General features: G+C 32.4%; 1 protein-coding gene across 1 annotated transcript in view; it reads right to left on the bottom strand.

Moving 5' to 3' along the window:
• Positions 1–1,664: 1,664 nt before the first annotated feature.
• Positions 1,665–19,342, bottom strand: part of LOC125068520 (protein kinase C, brain isozyme) — a 220,195-nt gene continuing 202,517 nt past the window's right edge. Inside the window, exons 2-13 of the mRNA XM_047677710.1 lie at positions 18,977–19,008; positions 16,078–16,160; positions 11,011–11,122; positions 9,198–9,326; positions 8,390–8,586; positions 7,786–8,106; positions 6,580–6,753; positions 6,337–6,428; positions 5,892–6,258; positions 5,652–5,816; positions 4,829–4,989; positions 1,665–4,445 (exon numbers count right to left, since the gene is read on the bottom strand). Of these exons, the coding sequence (XP_047533666.1) occupies positions 4,837–4,989; positions 5,652–5,816; positions 5,892–6,258; positions 6,337–6,428; positions 6,580–6,753; positions 7,786–8,106; positions 8,390–8,586; positions 9,198–9,326; positions 11,011–11,122; positions 16,078–16,160; positions 18,977–19,008 (1,825 nt within the window). The 3' untranslated portion in view covers positions 1,665–4,445; positions 4,829–4,836. The remainder of the gene's footprint in view (positions 4,446–4,828; positions 4,990–5,651; positions 5,817–5,891; positions 6,259–6,336; positions 6,429–6,579; positions 6,754–7,785; positions 8,107–8,389; positions 8,587–9,197; positions 9,327–11,010; positions 11,123–16,077; positions 16,161–18,976; positions 19,009–19,342) is intronic.

Here is a 19,342-nt window from a genome sequence, read left to right as displayed (position 1 = left end):
CATGTTATTTATCTGTAAAAACATATAAATATTTACTTTCTTCAATATATATTTTTTACAGATTTCATTAAATCCTTTTAAACATACTACGTAATAGTAAATGGTCACCTCTGCCAATACCAATACGTTTAGATACTAAGATTTGTTAAAAACACAATGAAACAATTTAAATAAATTTATAAGAGAATGCAAGCATTGATTTAATTCACTAGTAAAATGCCAATACACACATAAAAATGGAAACGATTTAAAAAATGACATTCTTATAATATTAGGAAAAAATTTATATACACTTTTGGCACAGGCGACGTGCATAAACTGCTAATACGACACCATTAAAATACGTTAAAAATATTAAAGAGTATACTAAAACCTGTATTAACTACGGGCTTTTACTAATTGGGTAATTAGGCCTATAAAGCGACTGACATTGATTTTTCATATTTATTTCTACATTTTTTAATATAGTTAATACACTAAGGAATCATGAAGTACAGCTACATAATATAATAATACTATTTCAGAGACTACGCAAATTAATATCAATCATCATTTTTTTATATTAATCTTATTTAATTTATTTAGCAGGCAACAGTTTAGCAATTAAACTGCCATGTTTGTGTTTATTCTCAGCTTCATTTTTTATATATGGCAATGTTTTACGTAAACTATATAAGTTACTTTTAATGTCCATTACACATTGTCTTTCATGTAATATTTCGAATTTGGTTAAAAAAAGCAATGTTTAAAATGTATTTTAAGCAAAAAGCGTGAGAATTATATTGAGTTTCATTTGTCATAGAAAAAAGGCTTAGATACAACAATAACGTAATAATAATGATAACGTTATATACAAGTGAGATCTTAGCAAATATATTGGTAATATAACGTTATACCGTTAATTATGACTACAAGTTTCATAAACTCTTTTTATCTTATCTAAAAACCGACCAAGTCAGTGAAGTATATGTCGAAAGGCGTAAGCTAGCAACACTACATGATACCAGATGAAAAAAAGAACTTCTAACATTGAACTATTTAACTAGCTATAAAAATTGGTGTTCAGAATACAGTGACGATTTCGCCAAATCTCAACAACGCTGAGATAGAGAGACAAAAGATATATATAAGCATTATATATTTTAGAATAAGGCTGTGAATACACAAGCTATAATATTCAGTTAGTAATGCGGTTATGTTTCGTACTTATGAACCTGAAATAAGCTAACAATTATGTACTATGTATTTTGATGTTTACTATATTTATACTAAAGTTATTTATGGCGAAATTAGATTGGTTTTTCGTAACTTATTATCAGTATAAGCTCTTTTATTGGTCGCAATCACTTTTTTTTTGCATATTATAGCTTTTGTTTTCATTATTAACTATTCAAGAAATTTTACGAGTATTATTAACGAAAATCTGTTGGTACTAATCAAACCGTAGTGTCGCAATAGTTATAAAATTGTGATCAGTAATTTTGAAGCTAAATCTAAGTAAGCTAGCTAGCTGGGTGGGTATTATAAAAACACTTTTAATAATAGTCAATATTGACAGCACTTTTTTTGTTTTTTTTTTTCATAAACGTTATTCAACAATGTCATAGATTATAAATATATTTAATCAAAACTTCACTTGTCACATTGAAATATTTAAGTTTTTTTTTTATTAAAAGTGTTTTTAATATTTAAGGATGGTTGGGGATAGTGCCATAGTATTTAAAACACACATGTACTAACAACAACAAAAAAACATTAACATTTGTCTATCAATACACTGCACAAAAAATGTTTTATTATATTAAGTATTCTTAAGATAATAGTTGTTTTATATTACCCTGATATGTATTTTTTATTGAATAACACTTTTCTCATTTATACTCTATCATTCCACCATAGACTAAAAATGTTAATTAAATCATTCAAATAATATCAGTAGACATCAAAATATAATTAGTCTATGGTTAGAGTGAAAACTTTTTTTTCAACTTATTTTGTAGGTTTATGTAATTTCTCTTTCTCTTCAATTACCTTTTGACGGTGACGTGAATATCTGTCATTACTATTTAATACATTTACCTTAAAGATGTAATCTTCAGAAGTTATAATATACCGAAATTTGTATTTAATTGTCTTTGGTTGAAGTACATATGTGTTTGTAATAATGCACGGATGGGGGTAAGCGCAAATGCGCTCTACTTGACTCCCTCTCCAGCTGATCAAATTAATATATCGACACATTTTCATATCTGAATCATTTAAAAAAAAAAAAAAATTTTGAATGTTAATCAAAAGTTACAAGATTAACACCAATACATTTAAAAAAGCATTTTATAATGTCACAAGTTTTTTGAATACAATTTGAAATAATAAGTTCATATATAGTACCTTTTTAAAGTTTAAAATAAAATATTTTTTAACATAACTATATATTAATCAACAAAATAAAAAAAAAATGTGTTCAAAAACGCAACGATTGTTTGAATATATCAAACAGCATTTTTGTTTTTTAATCTGTCATTTTTTAAAAGGTCTCTCTACACAGGATAATCTGAAAATGAGTCGACACATTATCCTTATTTAATACTAAGCTTAAAAAAAGTAATATTAAATATTACACCTAAAATACAGAATAAAGAAAGCCGTTACACCGAAACTATTAAACTCGGTAAAGTCATAACCGGCATTATGAACGTTATTGAAAAAACCAAAAGAAAAACTACCTAAATCCCTTCTCGGTAAGGTTGGTTTTCCAATAACGTCCGTTGGAAGAATACTTATTATATAAAAATTATAACATCTAAAATGTCATTTTATTACTTTCAATTTAGAATCAACTGCTTTTCATTTAATTTAAATTCACATTTTATTTTTAAGCTAACAAGGTTACAATTTATTTATTATAAGTAGTTTTATTTTATTTATTATAAATAAAGTTAGTAAGGCTATTTTTAATACACGATTATTAACATCTAATAGATTATTTGCGGTGTGATCAGACGATGGAATGAAAACATGAAAAATATAAAATTATTTATCTAATACAAACTCATACAATACTTTCAACAAAATGGTACAACGTTGTAAGGTAGGTATATCGTCTAACAATACCGCAATTTTAAGGAAAGTACGTTTACACACTCGTACACACAAAATCCATTCACAGGCATCACCTAAAAACATTTTTACCGTTCATAGCCACACCGAAACATGTGTGTGATAATTATTTAAATGCATAAACAACAAACAAACTTAAATAATACCATAGACAATGAAAACTTAATGACAGCCACAGTACAGCCGTATTCGCGAATTAAACGTTAAAATGTTTAAAAAAATTAATGTCATGTAATAAAATATCTTTAACTAACAATAAAAATAAATAACAATTACATATTTGAATAGAGATTCAATTTCACTCGATTTAATTACTAATTAAAGAAAATAGATAATTGCCTCACAGATTGTAGAACAAAATTATTAAAATTTAGCAGAAAGATGAATGATCTATACTGTCATAGTAATAAAGCTCAAGATCGATTGAAACGCTCTAAGCTTGGCGCCATCCACACGACACGACATACAATATCATTCTAATTACAAACACTGATATGTGAATGAGAAATTATACCGAAACCTCAATCACACAAGTAATTACATGATATTTCATAATGTACGCGCTAATATAGATTTTATTTATTCGTGTTTACGGACAAAATTACTTTGTATAATTTCGTCATTAGTTGTGTGAAAATAATAGCTTCCTATATTTACTATGTTATCAAGTGGCCCCAAGATTATGATATTTAAAAAGTCTGTCTAAAAAAACTATTTTATTTCTCGATTAATAAAAAATCAAGTAAATAGTATAAATAACTGTCAAAACATTGTTACATTAGTGGAAGATATTTTCAATAATGGAAGCTTGTTGAATATTTTTTTTATCTATGGTTTATGACACAGATTAAATATAAATAAGTAATGAGTAACCACTTATACAGACTATAAATAATAGAGAGCAATTCTTCTAAATAACATTAGGTACAATTATAACGACGATTTACATCCACATAATATTGCTTTGGATAATTCGTTGAGATAAACATTGATATTTATTGCGTTTCAAAACAATAACTACACAACTATAAAGTCATGTCGCATTGGATGGATGAAACAATACTTGAGTAATACTCAGGTGAATTAATTAAAAACTACGAGGAAATGAGCAAATTATTCTCTCAAATTCCTTAATTGGAATAAATAAACTTCTTCACTCTTAAAGACTAAACAAGTCAGAGTTCGAATCTGAAACGAAGTGATTATACGATGAACGAGACAGCAAACGACGTATGCCTTAAGAGTGACAGAGAGAGTCGATAGATGAAGTTCAGAGGCCACCGTCAGGACAGCGCTTGAGTTAGCTTCAATGATGCAATAAGACGACCCTAAAATAACACCAAAATTAAAGGTAAATGGTAAACATCACAAAACTTTTAAAACGAATATTCAATCGAAGGATCTTAATTTAATATCTCAGCAAAGTGTGATATTAGCGAAAAACAAAACTAATATTAATTTTAAAACCTAAGAAAAAATTAAATAATTAATTGATGTAAATAAACATCTCGATAAGATAGGTACTGTTAAGAAAAACTAAAAGTAAGTTAAACTTTTTTAAGTAAAACTCAGACATGTAAATATATATCTCCATATATGCAGTTAATAAAAAATCACCACAAGAATATGAGTTTTGGTAAATCCTATTACCAGTGGTAACATTTAACAGTACTGAAACCTTAGTAAGGTAAGGTTCAAGAAATCGTCTTACCTGCAAGTTCACACATGTTGTACATACTCCGGGTTAAGGAAGGAAAAGCCCATGAACTCGGTCTGATCAAGATTCATCATAAACAGCTTGTCTGTCGGAGTCAGTTCCGTCTTCTCCTGAGTGAACTGCTTATCGAAGTTAGACACGTCCTTGCGATGTTTCTGTAAAATATTGGGTATTACGAGTTAAGATAGGCACCATTTTAACAGCACCCATTGGATTTTATTCTTAATTCTAAGGTATCGACAAGAAAATCATGTGGCTAAGAAAATCGGGAGTATTTAATAAAATAAATCCTTAACTTCTTTCATTGAATAAATTGTAGCTGGTTGATTGACGTAAGTTATATCTCCGACTCATGAATGTAATAAAATTGTTCCTTATGCGAACCCAATCTTAATTATGTCTTTTATATAAAAGGAAAGAGCGCCTTATATAATTTATTTTATAGTTTTTGGGGACTAAAAATCCTATAAATAATTTCACCTTAACTAACTGATAATGAAATCGAAGCTTTAGTTAGAAACAGAGTGTGAATAATATTTCGTCAATGCAAAGAATTCCAAATTTACGTATAGCCTTTGCACTTTTGTATGTTTTTTGAGAAATACTTTTGTAATCCTGGGATAGCAAACAGAACCACCACGTTTAAACGCGTGAGTGTCGCAAGAGGTGATTATTATTAGAGTGTTGTCAAGTAATAGTTAATCAAACACGTACGCGCCTTAATCAATTGAGCAAACAAACAAGAATCGACGATGAATGGCGGCCAGCCTTGAAATCAGAATATTTTTCACGCGCAAGTAAAATATGCAAAACTTACGATTTTAGGCTTGAACGGAGGTTGAACATCCCTGGCCTCCACTCTGGCCCAGTCGATGCGACGGAAGAATGCGTGAGTGCGGACGTCCTCTTCCCCTCGCATGCCGCAACCGAGACGCTTTTGGGGATTCTTCGTAAGGAAGGATTTGCAAGCATCTTTTGCTTCCTGAAAAAGGAATTAGTTGTTTTGATCATTTGATGAATTTATCGAATATTATAGTGAAGGTTAGAACATCCTCACCTTGCTTAGTGTTTTTGGGTATGAAACACTATTATCCGTGATCGCCGCGAAAAGTTCCTCTTCATCTTCTCCATCAAATGGAGGTTGACCAACAAGCATTTCATACAAAAGCACTCCATACGCCCACCAATCTACTGATTTCCCGTACGGCTGGTACAGAATGATCTCTGGGGCGATATAATCTGGGGTACCGCAGAAGGTCTTAGTTGTTTTGTCGCCGGTGATTCCCTCCTTGCACATACCAAAGTCAGCGATCTTGATATGGCCGTCTTGATCCAAAAGGACGTTATCTAGTTTCAAATCACGATAGATGATGCCACGAGAGTGGAGGAAGAACAAGCCGATAGCAATTTCAGCGGCGTAGAAACTGAAATCAGCGAGTAGCAAATATTATTTTTAAACTATTTTATATTATTTTTAATGTACAAATTAATTATTTACTAACACGGCGACTGGTTCTTTAAACTTGCCACATTGTTGGATCTGGAACATCAAGTCTCCACCATTCACGTATTCCATTACGAAGTACAGTCGATCCTGTGAAAGTTGAATACATATTTACAAACATACAAGCTTTAAAATATAATATAATTCCATTTGTATATGGTAATAGTTCACTAAAAATATATTTTTTGAAGCAAAATAGGAAAAAAGTAATTTAACTTCAAAAAATCTTTCAATCACTCACCATAGTTTGGAAACAGGAATGCAATTGCACGAGGAAAGGTGGCTTAGTGCTTAGCGCCAACACTCGCTTCTCCACCATCGTACACTCGACATCATCATCCTGGATGATAATATCCTTCTTCAGGATCTTAATGGCGTAGAGCTCATCTGTTCCTCGACGCTCAGCCAGCATTACCTAAAACGATTGATGAAAATATAATTCACAAATGTCATATGATTTTTCATTTCTTTTAGGTTTAAGAATTGGTATATATTGGTACACTAGCATTGAGCGCTTTGATAAAATCAGTGGTAATCATTGTATGTGCTCAAGAAGTAAGGATAAGCTTAGAACGCCAAGTTTCCGACTCCACAAAGTTACTAAATCATTCTTGGGGCAAGGTATCCGCTTCTATAATAAAATTCCGCAGACATTTTTAACTTTGCCGTTTCATAGATTCAAGTTAATAGTAAAAAATAAATTGGTAAAGAAGACATATTATTCGATACAAGATTATATTGATGATAAAAAAGTGTGGAGTTAATGCTTGTTGAATTCCAGGCAGGAGACATAACGTACATATAGTATAATTGTATTTAACTAACATGATTGTATTTTGAGGTGTTGAAAAAGAGTAACTACTGAGTTTCTTGCTGGTTCTTCTCGGTAGAATCTTCATTCCGAACCGGTGGTAGCTTTACTTTAAATAGTTTGTTAAATGACGATTTAAAAGTGCTTGTAAAGGCCTACTCGAATAAAGTATATTTTGATTTTGGTTTCCAAAGCATTAGCATTAGCAGCCTGTAAATTTTCTAACTGCTGGGCTAAAGGCCTCCTCTCCCTTTGAGGAGAAGGTTTGGAGCATATTCCACCACGCTGCTCTAATGCGGGTTGGCGGAATACACATGTGGCAGAATTTCGTTGAAATTAGACACATGCAGGTTTCCTCACGATGTTTTCCTTCACCGCCGAGCACGAGATGAATTATAAACACAAATTAAGCACATGAAAATTCAGTGGTGCCAGCCTGGGTTTGAACCCGAAATCATCGGTTAAGATGCACGCGTTCTAACCATCCGGAGCCATCTCGGCTCTGGTTTACAAAATTAATGATCAAAAATATTTTTTTCGCAAAAGTTAAATTAAATATTAAATGGTGTTAATTCTACAAAAAGCTTAGCTAGCATTGTTGTTATTGTGACAAAGTATTTAAATAATTAATAATACCTTTCCAAAGGACCCCTTCCCGAGCACCATTATAAAGTTGAAATCGGTCGCTCGGATAACATCAGCAGCCGCCATATTATGCGGAACTTCCCTATCCGGCGGTGGAGGAGGTCTACGAGCGCCCAAGTTAGTGGTCTTCATCTGGGTCTTCAGTTGAGCGAGATCTGCTCCTTCTTCTGGTACAGGTACGTTGTAGAAGTCACCCTCCTCCTGAGTGAGGAGCTTGAACCAGCCTTCAGCTGGTGCCTTCATTACTTCGGAGATCCCGAATGAGAGAGATCCCATAAAATCATTGCGGGAAGTACGATCCCAATCCCATATCTGAATAAAATTGGAAATAGATGTCTTAATAAATATTTGAACACTTTAAATAAAGACGAAATTGTGAATTATGCAAATGTAACAAGGTCCAATCTCGTCACGACATAATTTTTCAAATATGTTAATATATCGAGGTATTTGGTATCTCTAAATATCTCAAGAAAAGAAAATTTATGAGAAATGTATAAGACGTACGCACAGCCAAGCGTTTTTCAAGTCAAAAAATATAAAACTACAAGCTTGTTCCATTATGCAAAAGGGTTCGATTGTTCATCAGTGTTACCTCAATGAGGAGTCGTCGATCTTTATCCTCTGGTTTAAGATCAAAAACGAGGGTCTCATTCCATTCAGGGTTAAGTGTGCTACGAATGGTCTTGGTTTTTTTCTTAACGTTGTCCGAGTCCGGAATAAGCTTCAACTTCACGTAGGGATCAGACAGGCCGTTCGGATCCATAGGGATCAAGTTTCGACCTTGCTTCACTAGAAGTGGAACAAATATTTTCCGTTCAATGAACATTTTATTATGTAAAAGACACGTAGACACGAATATATTGTAATTTAATTTTAAAAGAAAAAATTCAATTCTATAGTCATTTTAAAAGCTAATTCCTTATTTAACTATAATTGTTAATACAATGTTTTCTTGTGATATTCTTATCGTTTTCGGACGAAAGACTATTTGTAGTATAAATTCATGTTTAAGAACCCAATTTAATATGACATTTTTTGGGATCGATCGAATATAAAATTTCAGTAGAAAATTGTTTTTCATTATCGAATGTGCTCATTTATGAAATATACGTTTCTATTACGGGTTCTAAATAAATTGTGAATAAAAAAAATCACAAATATAGAATTATTATAATCTATTAGCTCCTGCCAATCAACTATCGTTTATCGATGTAAAGCAAGATAAAATATCATATCGTAATATGTAATAATCGATACTATAAGAAATATATAAAAAATGTACACTAATAGATGTTAAGATTAAAAAGAAGTCTTTTTTAAATCTTAACATGTTTTTGCGCTTTTAAGAGTCAGTACAATTATGTACAACACGGTCTAAATATTCTTCCAAAGAAACTCACCTACGACGGTAAGTTTGTACCCTTGGCAAGACACGGAGAGCTGGATACGTCCACGGCGCTCGGTGTGATCGCAGCCGCAAAGATTCGGCACAGACTCCTCGCATCGCTTGTGCACGTTCATGTCGCATGCTATAAGATAATGCCTTTCGAATTACTGTATTTAACAACGATGAAAGATTATTCGTTAACAAAAACATAACTACTTTAACTAAACGTTCCATATATAAACAAGAACTCACAGCTTATGTTACGATGGAGCGGTACAGCTTAATTAATGTTTCAAGTGAAAAAAAACCAACTGGCTAGCTATTACAGTTTTAAAGATAACAGACGGACAGCATAGGCCTACTAATATAGTAACAAACCTTTGGGCACGGAACCTCTATAATGAAAATATGTTTAAAAGAGAACGTAGAGTTGTTATTGCAATCAGATAATTAACAGTTGAGCTAAAAAGTATTACACTATATACATAAAAATCATGCATTATTGACAAATATATTTGGAAAAAATTAAGTGGCAAATTATACAAAGAGTTGGAAACAGCGGAAGATGCTCCTATATGATAAGTTCAAATGATTGAATTATGAATAGATTAAACAACAAGGTAAAATTAAAGCAGTGTTATTGTTATGCACGATAATATCTTTGACTTGGACGTCTTACTAAGGTATATTAGTAAAGCTTGTACCTTGAAAAAGAGCGTTAATTTAGATGCGTGGCTTAAATATTACAACTGAATTTTTAACCAATTCGTACCAACTGATAGCTCTCCTGGTATAAATACCACCCGTACCAAATAAAACATGTACAGGGTTTCAATTAAAGCTTGGAACATACATTTGTGTTTTATAAAGACTAGATTTCTGAGAGAAATGTCTAGATTGATAGTCGAAAACAAGTGCTGAGCGAACAAAGTAAATAAAAATAAGAGCATGCTTGATATCAGTGTTGTGAAGTTCTAAGCAAACATCAGACAGATATGAAATACGCAACTAAAGCACAAACAAGTAGCTTACAATATAAAAATCCTTACTATAACTAACTACATTTGTACATTAAAGCGGTAAAATGCGTTCATTTGAAGGATCATATCAACATTGAAATAGGAAAAGTCAGGGTAAAGTTCAAAATCCATCAATAAATTCGGATCGATCTGAACTATTAGCGAATCATTCTCTAATTCGACTTTTAAATTGGTTTTCTATTCCGAGTAAATTTGCTTTTCGAGTGCAAGGGGATTAAACAGTTTCAATATGCAGGCACACGTACGATTTTCACACAATATGCAGACATCTACGACATTGTACAGTGATTTTACAATTCCCGTGACATCAATCCATCTGCCGCTAAGGGGTTACGTCGGGTGCTAAGTTCCTCTGGGACCCATTTATTTATATTCTATACCTCCACATTTATATCCCTGGTGGGCGAGACCATGAAGCATTGTGCCACAATGGTCACAAAACGTTGGCGTAATGAACGTCCAATTGTTCCATTTGTGGGGAGCGTACGCGGCCTTTGCAAGAATAAATCATTTAATCAATTAGTACCAATATTCCCAAAATATAAAATACATTTGGACTCCGCCCGTAATCGTCGTAAATGCCGCTCCTATACATGTCAATAGAACGATACATAAAACAGAGTTAGAAGAAAAATATACAAAAAAATACTAGAATAAAATACGCATAAGCATAAAGAACCACCACCAAGCTGAAAGAGATCTAAGAAGGAAGCAGTAGGCTTTAGTAGCGGTAGGCAGTAGAGGTGAAGCGAAGCGTAGCTCGGAGACTGTCGTATATCGCTGTACCTTGACACTTGAGGCCCTGATGGATTAGCCCGTAGAGAAGAGAACCGCAGTGATCGCAGAACGCCGGTGACGAGTATGTGTAAATTTTGAAGTTGTGTTTTGTACGCGTGTCCTGTTGTACGAAATCTTTATTAGCACGTAAGACATATTTATATTCACATATTCATAAAACAACAATGATTGTGTGGTCATGTACGCCGTGTCTATCAAAACGTAAGTTATTAACGTAAGAAGTAACCTAATTAAATAATAACCTAATTACCGAATACCTAAAGAAATTCAAAACTTTTGAAATACTTAAACAATTTTATCGACAACATTACGGGGAACTTGATAATCAATGAGAAGTAAATAATATTTCTCACGATAAATATTTGTTCAGAGAAAAGAGAAAGTTTGGAAATAAAGTCTACGACCAAGCAAGTTTTTATTGAACTCGATAAAATTCGCTTCGACGGGCGCTTCCGTAGACAAAAAGATACCTATTGAATGGTGGAATTTTCCTGTTCTTATGTCGTTTAATTAAATTGAAAATTGTGCATTTGTGAAAGATCTTTGTACTAATTCCTTTAAACGTTAAAATGGTTAAATACCTTCCCTTTAACTGGAATAACATGAAGAGCCTATAAAATGTATACGTACTATGGTATTAAAATTTCCTTTTTGACATTTTTCAGTTTCAATGAGGTCTATTATTCAACTTTATTATGTAAATGTAATGTACTTTGAAGAGTAATTGCAGGGACCGACGTTCATCTTCTTAGAAATAAAAAATGATGTTTCTCTGTATATTTGCCCGTCAATATTAATGTGTCCCCTGACGATTTTTTCTTTCAAAACCAATCTTAGAATTGAGCAAACGAAAACTCATTGCCGCATCTATGTATACGCTATCTTCGGACCGAACGCGTGTTCTAGCCTCTGGTCCGTTCAGGTCCATGCAGATAACAGACAATTTGAAATAAATTTAGGTTAAATACTCTTAAATGTAACGAATGCTTGTTTAATTTAAATGGCCTTAATTATCAAAACTAATTACTGACAGTTTATACCGTTATTAACAACGTCCTAAATTATATTGTATTATTATTATTAGCGTTGCGGTGCTTCCATTCCATGAAAAGTTCGTATTGGTTACATAATAATATAAACTACATAAGTTTATATATACAATTTGTTTTTAGTAGTATCTACATTTAATGTGAAGTTTCAGCTATAAACCTTTATTAACTGTTTACTGCTGGAATTAAATCAAACTAATTTTCGTCTGCGGTTTCGTCAGCACGTCATTTAGAAGGACGGGGTCGTGATGGGTCTTAGGTGCACTATCTCCCCTTAGTGTACTGAATTTAGATACAGCGATAAAAAGGAACTTGGTTAAGAACATAGTCTCATAGAAGTTGAAATTTTGAGACGGATAAAGACAGGACGAATACTTACTATATTATATCACTTATTTAAAACTGTCCTAGTCATAGTACCCATGTACAATATACATTATCGTGTATGTGTATTAATTATATCAAAGTAATTGGCTTGCATGTAAATATGGCGTGCAGTGCGAGGCGCACTGAACACTTAATTTTAATTAGCCTTTGTTGCGAAAACACTTTAATAAATGCCGACATTTGGTCACCAAACGTACACAATACTGTTATATTGAAGCTTAAATATAATGAAGATTATTATTTATGGTTTATTTTAAAATTTTACATTATTATTGTTATTTTTCATCGATACCATTGTGTGAAACGACGTTGACTCACATCGCTCACATCACGCTTATATTAAAAAAAAAACTTACTTTTTCATTACAGCAAGATAATTTTTATAATTGTTTCGGTATCGCTGTACGAAGTCAACAGTCATCACAAGATGGCGTTAGTGAGCTTTAGGGTTTTTAATGCGTCTATTATTTACATAAACAAGGAAGTTTTGCATATTTTAAATGATAAAAACATGTACATTTGTGTATATATTGAATATGATAATTTTTAATAATTAATTTTCATTAAATTTTAAAATGTTACATTTTGACTGCATTACAGTAAATGTTTTTTAACACATTTCCGTAATTTTATCTGATAAACTCTTTTTAATACAAGAACTTCATTATATAAGTACAGTATAATTGAAAGACGATTGCGTTTTAATTAATTACATTTTGAGTTGTGACCATGAAACATTTCATGGTCACAACTCAAAATATATTTAAAACATTACATAACATTAACAGCCTGTAAATTTTCCACTGCTGGGCTAAGGCCTCCTCTCCCTTTGAGGAGTACGTATGAAGCATATTCTACCACGCTGCCCCAATGCAAGTTGGTGGAATACACATGTGGTAGAATATCGTTGAAATTATCCACATGCAGGTTTCCTCAGGATGTTTTCCTTCACCGCCGAGCACGAGACGAATTATAAACACAAATTAAGCACATGAAAACTCAGTGGTGCTTGCCTGGGTTTGAACGCGCAATCATCGGTTAAGATGCATGCGTTCTAACCACTGGGCCATCTCGGCTCTTGATAAAAATATGTTATATTTTTCTTTTCAATATAATATGGGTAGAATGATTCATTATAATGTCTTATTCAAATGCGTCTAACAATCAGTGGTTCAAATCTAAGCAAAACAGACAAGGGTCAAGAGATTCCTTCGGGGAATAGAGCTTCATTATATTCATACGAAAACCATAATTGTATTCAAACCAAGAAATATACTTATCTATTATAACTGTAGTAACAAATTAAATTATATTACCACTGATGATGGTATTCTATCGCCATTACTTAGTACTGTTGAATTCAGTTTGAATTTTGTAGTGTGAGTAAGCCAATAAACACGTATAAGGGACATAACATCTTAGCTCTGAAGGTTAATTTGTGGAATGTAAAGGATGGTTATTCTTTCTTACAGCGTCCATTGCCCATCTACCGACATTTAATTTAAAAAAAAAAGAACGATATATTATCAACATTATATTTAAGGTACTCCCAAAATGGTGGGATAACAACGCGATGTTTAAAATGTTTCAACTTTCCTTTTATTTATTAGCTCCACCGATTCACGCGTTCGTGTCTTTTTTTGAAATTTTATTCTACATTTTTTTTTTTACTTTTAATTACAAAGTAGTTAAGCATTAGTTTTTATTTTACTGCATTTATTATAATAAATAACGACTTCATAAGCATAATTTCTGACTTAATCTTTTTTAATAAAGTTAAACAAAATTCAATAAAACAATCTCACTGAAATCCATTACACAAAAAAAAAAAAATTATTTATACTAATAATAATCGTTATAAAATACACGACATCCCAAAAAAGCGATATAAAGGAAATTCACATTCAGGGTTCATGTAAAACGTATGCATGTATGTAAGTGTATCATGCCTTATTCAGGGCAATCAGATATTTATTAATGTTTAAGGTTTAAAATGATATAATTAAGAATTCATCTTAATTTATGTATGTATGTGTACTTACAGACATATTAGGTAATATATCGGTTAATATTATTCAATATTGTAGAATAGGTACTAAGATTTTTATTGTAATTATTTTTAGAATAATATTAAAAAATGTCGGCGTCTCACTGCCCCCGTACTTAATGAACTGTCAAAGTGTTCGCAACTGACAACCATCGCCAATTACTATTAGACACAAATAAAATAAACACTTCTTGACGGACGTAAAAATTATTTCAAAGAAAAAGAAAACAAAAACAATTTATCTTAAAAATAATCCGTCACGATCATTCGTAGTAACTGTTATTGTATATATAAAGTAAGTAAGTAAGTAATAACCATGCATAGATTAAGTTAAGAGTCGTGTGAACTGCATATCTTTTGATTATAATAATGTTTAGATTGTGTATGTAATATCGCCCTGGCCGACTTAATAGAGACTATTCAATTACACGGGACGTTTGTAGTGGAGAAGTGTGAGCGTACAAACACAGATGCACTCTCTATTCCCTCACTCTTTTCACAATCGGAAAGAGTTCAGATGCAGGACCAATGATTTTACGTGCTTTCCGAGGCACTGGTGGTTAAAAACTCATAAGTTTTTAACGGCCAGACCAGGGCTTTCAACCGAGGACCTCGGGATCTGCGGCCATATATCTAGCCATTAGACCAGTTGAGGATTGTGTAGTTTGATACGGCGAATACTTTTAGCTGATTAATAAAAATATCCTGTACGTTTTACTCGAGTGTAACAATAGTACTTGGTAAGTTAACCATAAATAACTGGTAATAAACAAAATTTGAGAAGATACGACGCAACATAGGTCTAGTGGTTAGTTTGAGGCTGCAGGTTTTCTGACATTCTCCAATCAAAAATTGTGAATGTCTTATTCTGTCCCGAAAAACTCAGTAACAGTCTTAAATTTGGATGTTACCAGTGACTAACACTCTCGTACCCCAAAAACATATAAAGATACTGCGTCTGAACTCATTTTGATTGTGACTGATTGCAGTCTCATCGAAATATGAGACTGAGGTAATTAGTAATAGAGTGACGTGCACTTTTCTTAAAAAAAGGAGACGGACATATACTTGTGCCACCTGATAGTATGTGATCACTACCGACCATAGATTTTGGTGCTGTAAGATATATTAATCATTCCTTACATCGCCAATGTACCGCCAGACTTGGGAACTAAGATGTTATTTCCCTTTTGTCCTTGTTTTTAAATACACCACATAAAAATTATATCTCCGCAGGCTATTCTCGTTGAATATCTCTCAGGAACATTGTTAAGGTCAACCGGTGACAGCCTTCAAAACGTTTACCTCATATAAAAATAACTGCATTTTTATTATTTATTATGTTTGAAGATTTACCTTTTCCTTACACGAAATTTAACATCAATTTGAGTAGCTGGGAAGTCTGATTACTCTTCAGATAACGCGACACTAATTTCAGACGTCATAGACGAGCTATTTTATTTTGAAGTTTTACCATCATGCAATTATATTTATAATTATACATTATAGTATAGTGCATACCATAGGAAACCACCAATACAAGTAAGGTACTTTAAATGAGTGTCAACTTACGTCGGAATCTGCACCCTTGTCCGCCCCGGGACAGGTAAAGGTGACATATTCGTGGCATCTCTTGTGAACCACGAAGCTGCATACTGCAAAGAATATTGTAGTTTATTAATACCCTAATAATAAAAAGACACCATACTATTCCGTAGGTTTCTTTACCATTCCATAATAACCAGAAATTCAACCGTCATACTGATGAATTTTAAAAGAAGAACTTCAAAACTCATCATAGGAAATGATTGTGAAATTTTAGAATGTTATATACGACATTAACTACAATAATTATTATATTCGAAGGATACGCTGCGACTACTATTACATAACTTGGTGGTAGGGCTTTGTGCAAGCCCGTCTGGATAGGTATAACCTACTCATCATATATTCTAAGGCCAATCAGTAACACTTCGTACACATTCATGTGTTTCGGTTTGAATTGTGAAAGAGCTAGTGTAACTTCAGGCACAAGGACATAGTATCTTCAAGTATCGGTGATGTAAGATTTTTTTTTATTGCGCTAATGTCTTTGGCCACACACATCTTATGTCGATTTTTTACATTAATTCTGATATGGATTCTCACTGAATGGCACTGCTGAAATGTTAAAATGATAGAAGTATTGACATATAATCGTACGATGTAAAATTTATAGTATAGTAGTAAATCGTAATGTTAAAAGAATGGATATTTTCTCTATCTTCCTGATAACATTAATAAAATAAATCCAACTCAATATACTTCATACGTATCTAGTATGAACCACTGAAAAACTGTTTTGAGTTATTCTGACTTCAATAACAAGTTAAGTGGTTATCCCTTTCAAGGACTTTGCACTGCTGTGTTTATTAATCTTTTATGTTAATTTTAGCATAATATAAATATATTACCCTAAAATCTATATCTATATGTACTCTGAATAGAGATATCTTCCTCTGTTTTCTTTTCTTAATTAGCTGTATATATTTTATCTCAGATAATGAAACAAAAGCCAGATAGAACGCGCGGAACATTAAGTTGAAGCTACAAAAGCGAATACAATTTCCCGATAGTGCTAACGATACGATAAGATAATTATTCGATGAGTTTCTAATGTTCCAAACTATAAGATCAAAGATACGTTAATTATAGTTGTAATCACATGATCCAGATCAAGAGCCACAATGGGAGTTGGATTAGAGCATCGAATTAGCAATTAATAGTATAAATTTAATGGACACGATCTAATTAAACAAATTTTAATGGGTAATTAATCTTAATCAATACGTTGACACAATTAGTCCATCAACACGTATTAGTGACAATACTGGATGTACTATCGCAGTTCGAATAATATCGTATCCTGATCGTGAGGCCATGTCATTAAAAAAGGATTGATATGAAAAGTTATATTTATTTTATGCTTGAAGAGCTGTGATGGCCTAATGGCCACATATGGTGATAACGTGTGAATCTTTATAGAAGGTATCGGATTTTATCCAGGCAAGGATTTCCATGTGTTATCGTGAACGGCGACGATGGGAAATATTGTGATTGAACATCATCATCCTCCCGCCCTTATCCCAATTTTATTTCGGGTCGGCGCAGTATTTCTTCTTTCTCCATACTTTTTTCTATCTGACGTCATTTCACAAGTAACATTTTTTCCAGACATATCTTTCACACAATCCATCCATTGTTTCTTTGGTCGTCCCCTACCTCTATATCTATCCACATCCAAGCTCAAGACTCTTCACAACATGGTCTTCATTCCTCCGCATAACATGTCCATACCATGACAGCCGGCTTCCACATAACTTCTCGGTTATCAGTGCCACTTTCAAACTGCCTCTTATGTACTCAAATATTATGATTGAACACATGTTTAATTAGATGAAAATCTATAATATACACATATTACCCGCAATGAAGCAGCCTGGTGGAATAATCTCAACACTTTCTCGTCAAAAGAGGAGGAGGCCATAGCCCAACTGTGTTTCAAGATTACTTTAATTATTTTCATTGAAAAATATTTTTACGTTAATATACTGGAAAATATTTAGTAAGTCGGGCACATTCTGGAAACTTCTCATTCAAAATTAATTGTAATGTCAAAGCGAGGTTTTGCATTACTGAGTTCCGGTATATATTATTAGTGGGTCAGTGTAATTACAGGTATACGGAACAAACATAAATCCTACAGTTGGTGGTGCATTTAACAATGTAATAAGTAGTTGCTCTTTCAATATACATTGTCGTGCATTTGAATACCTTCCTTTTATAGACATATACATGTAAAAGTATCTTAATTTGCTTCCTATTTATCTCTAGATAAACAGAAGAAGTAGGAAACTAAACTATTGATATTATTTGTTATTATATTATTTATACAAGACGACTACTTTCGAAAGATACATAATATACTTACACCGATGAGTGGATCTGTGTTTGAATTGAATCAAACTTTGTGCAGGTAAGAATGAAAGAAGTCCTTTATTTATATATGCTCAATTAAAGTTAAACAGACATTTCTGAAGTGGATTTGAAGCTGTGCGCCTTCATCAGATATAGGAGATAGGCTCCAAGATGAAATATCTGAGTTATTCGTCACCTTGTCGTTTCTCATCCAAGATAAGTTGGAAACCGATTTAGGGTGATACGCTGTGTTGATGCATGAATCCTTAAAAAATATGCCTAATCATTAAAACCAATGTCGTATATCACAATCTAGCATACAATCTAAGAAGAACAATTCTTCAGTGATTTTCCATGTCTTTCCTACGGAATAGCTTTACGACGACGCTATGAAAATATTCAAATACCAAAATTAAATTTATCTTATTATTTATCTCAATGTATATTTTATATAAAATTTGGCGTAAAGGTAATTATGATTGACATAAACGGCTTACTTAAAATAATATCTCACCTTGACACTGGAAGCCTTGTTTACCGAAGCCCCTGAAACAAGATAAAATTATTTAATATAACAACAGAAAAAAATCTTTATATGAAAGAGCGAGAAATATATCTTAGAATGTATTTAAAATTAATTTAAAGTATAAAAATTATAGGAAGTATTATTTTTGCATCGTAATCGAATACAAACATTTAACACAACTTGTTAATATACGACGTAACGCTGAGTTTTCATGCGCCTGATTTGTGTTAAAAATTCATCTCATGCTCGGCCATCAAGGAAAACATTGTGAGAAAATTTGCATGGGCCGTATGGAAATTTGCCATATGTATGTATATCCAATCCGCATTCGCAACCAGCTCCAAACGCTGAATT

The sequence above is a fragment of the Vanessa atalanta genome, chromosome 13 (assembly GCF_905147765.1).
Source record: "Vanessa atalanta chromosome 13, ilVanAtal1.2, whole genome shotgun sequence".
Classification (NCBI taxonomy): Eukaryota; Metazoa; Arthropoda; class Insecta; order Lepidoptera; family Nymphalidae; genus Vanessa; species Vanessa atalanta.
Note: the sequence above shows the minus strand (reverse complement) of the source record. Positions and strands in the feature narration are given on the sequence as shown.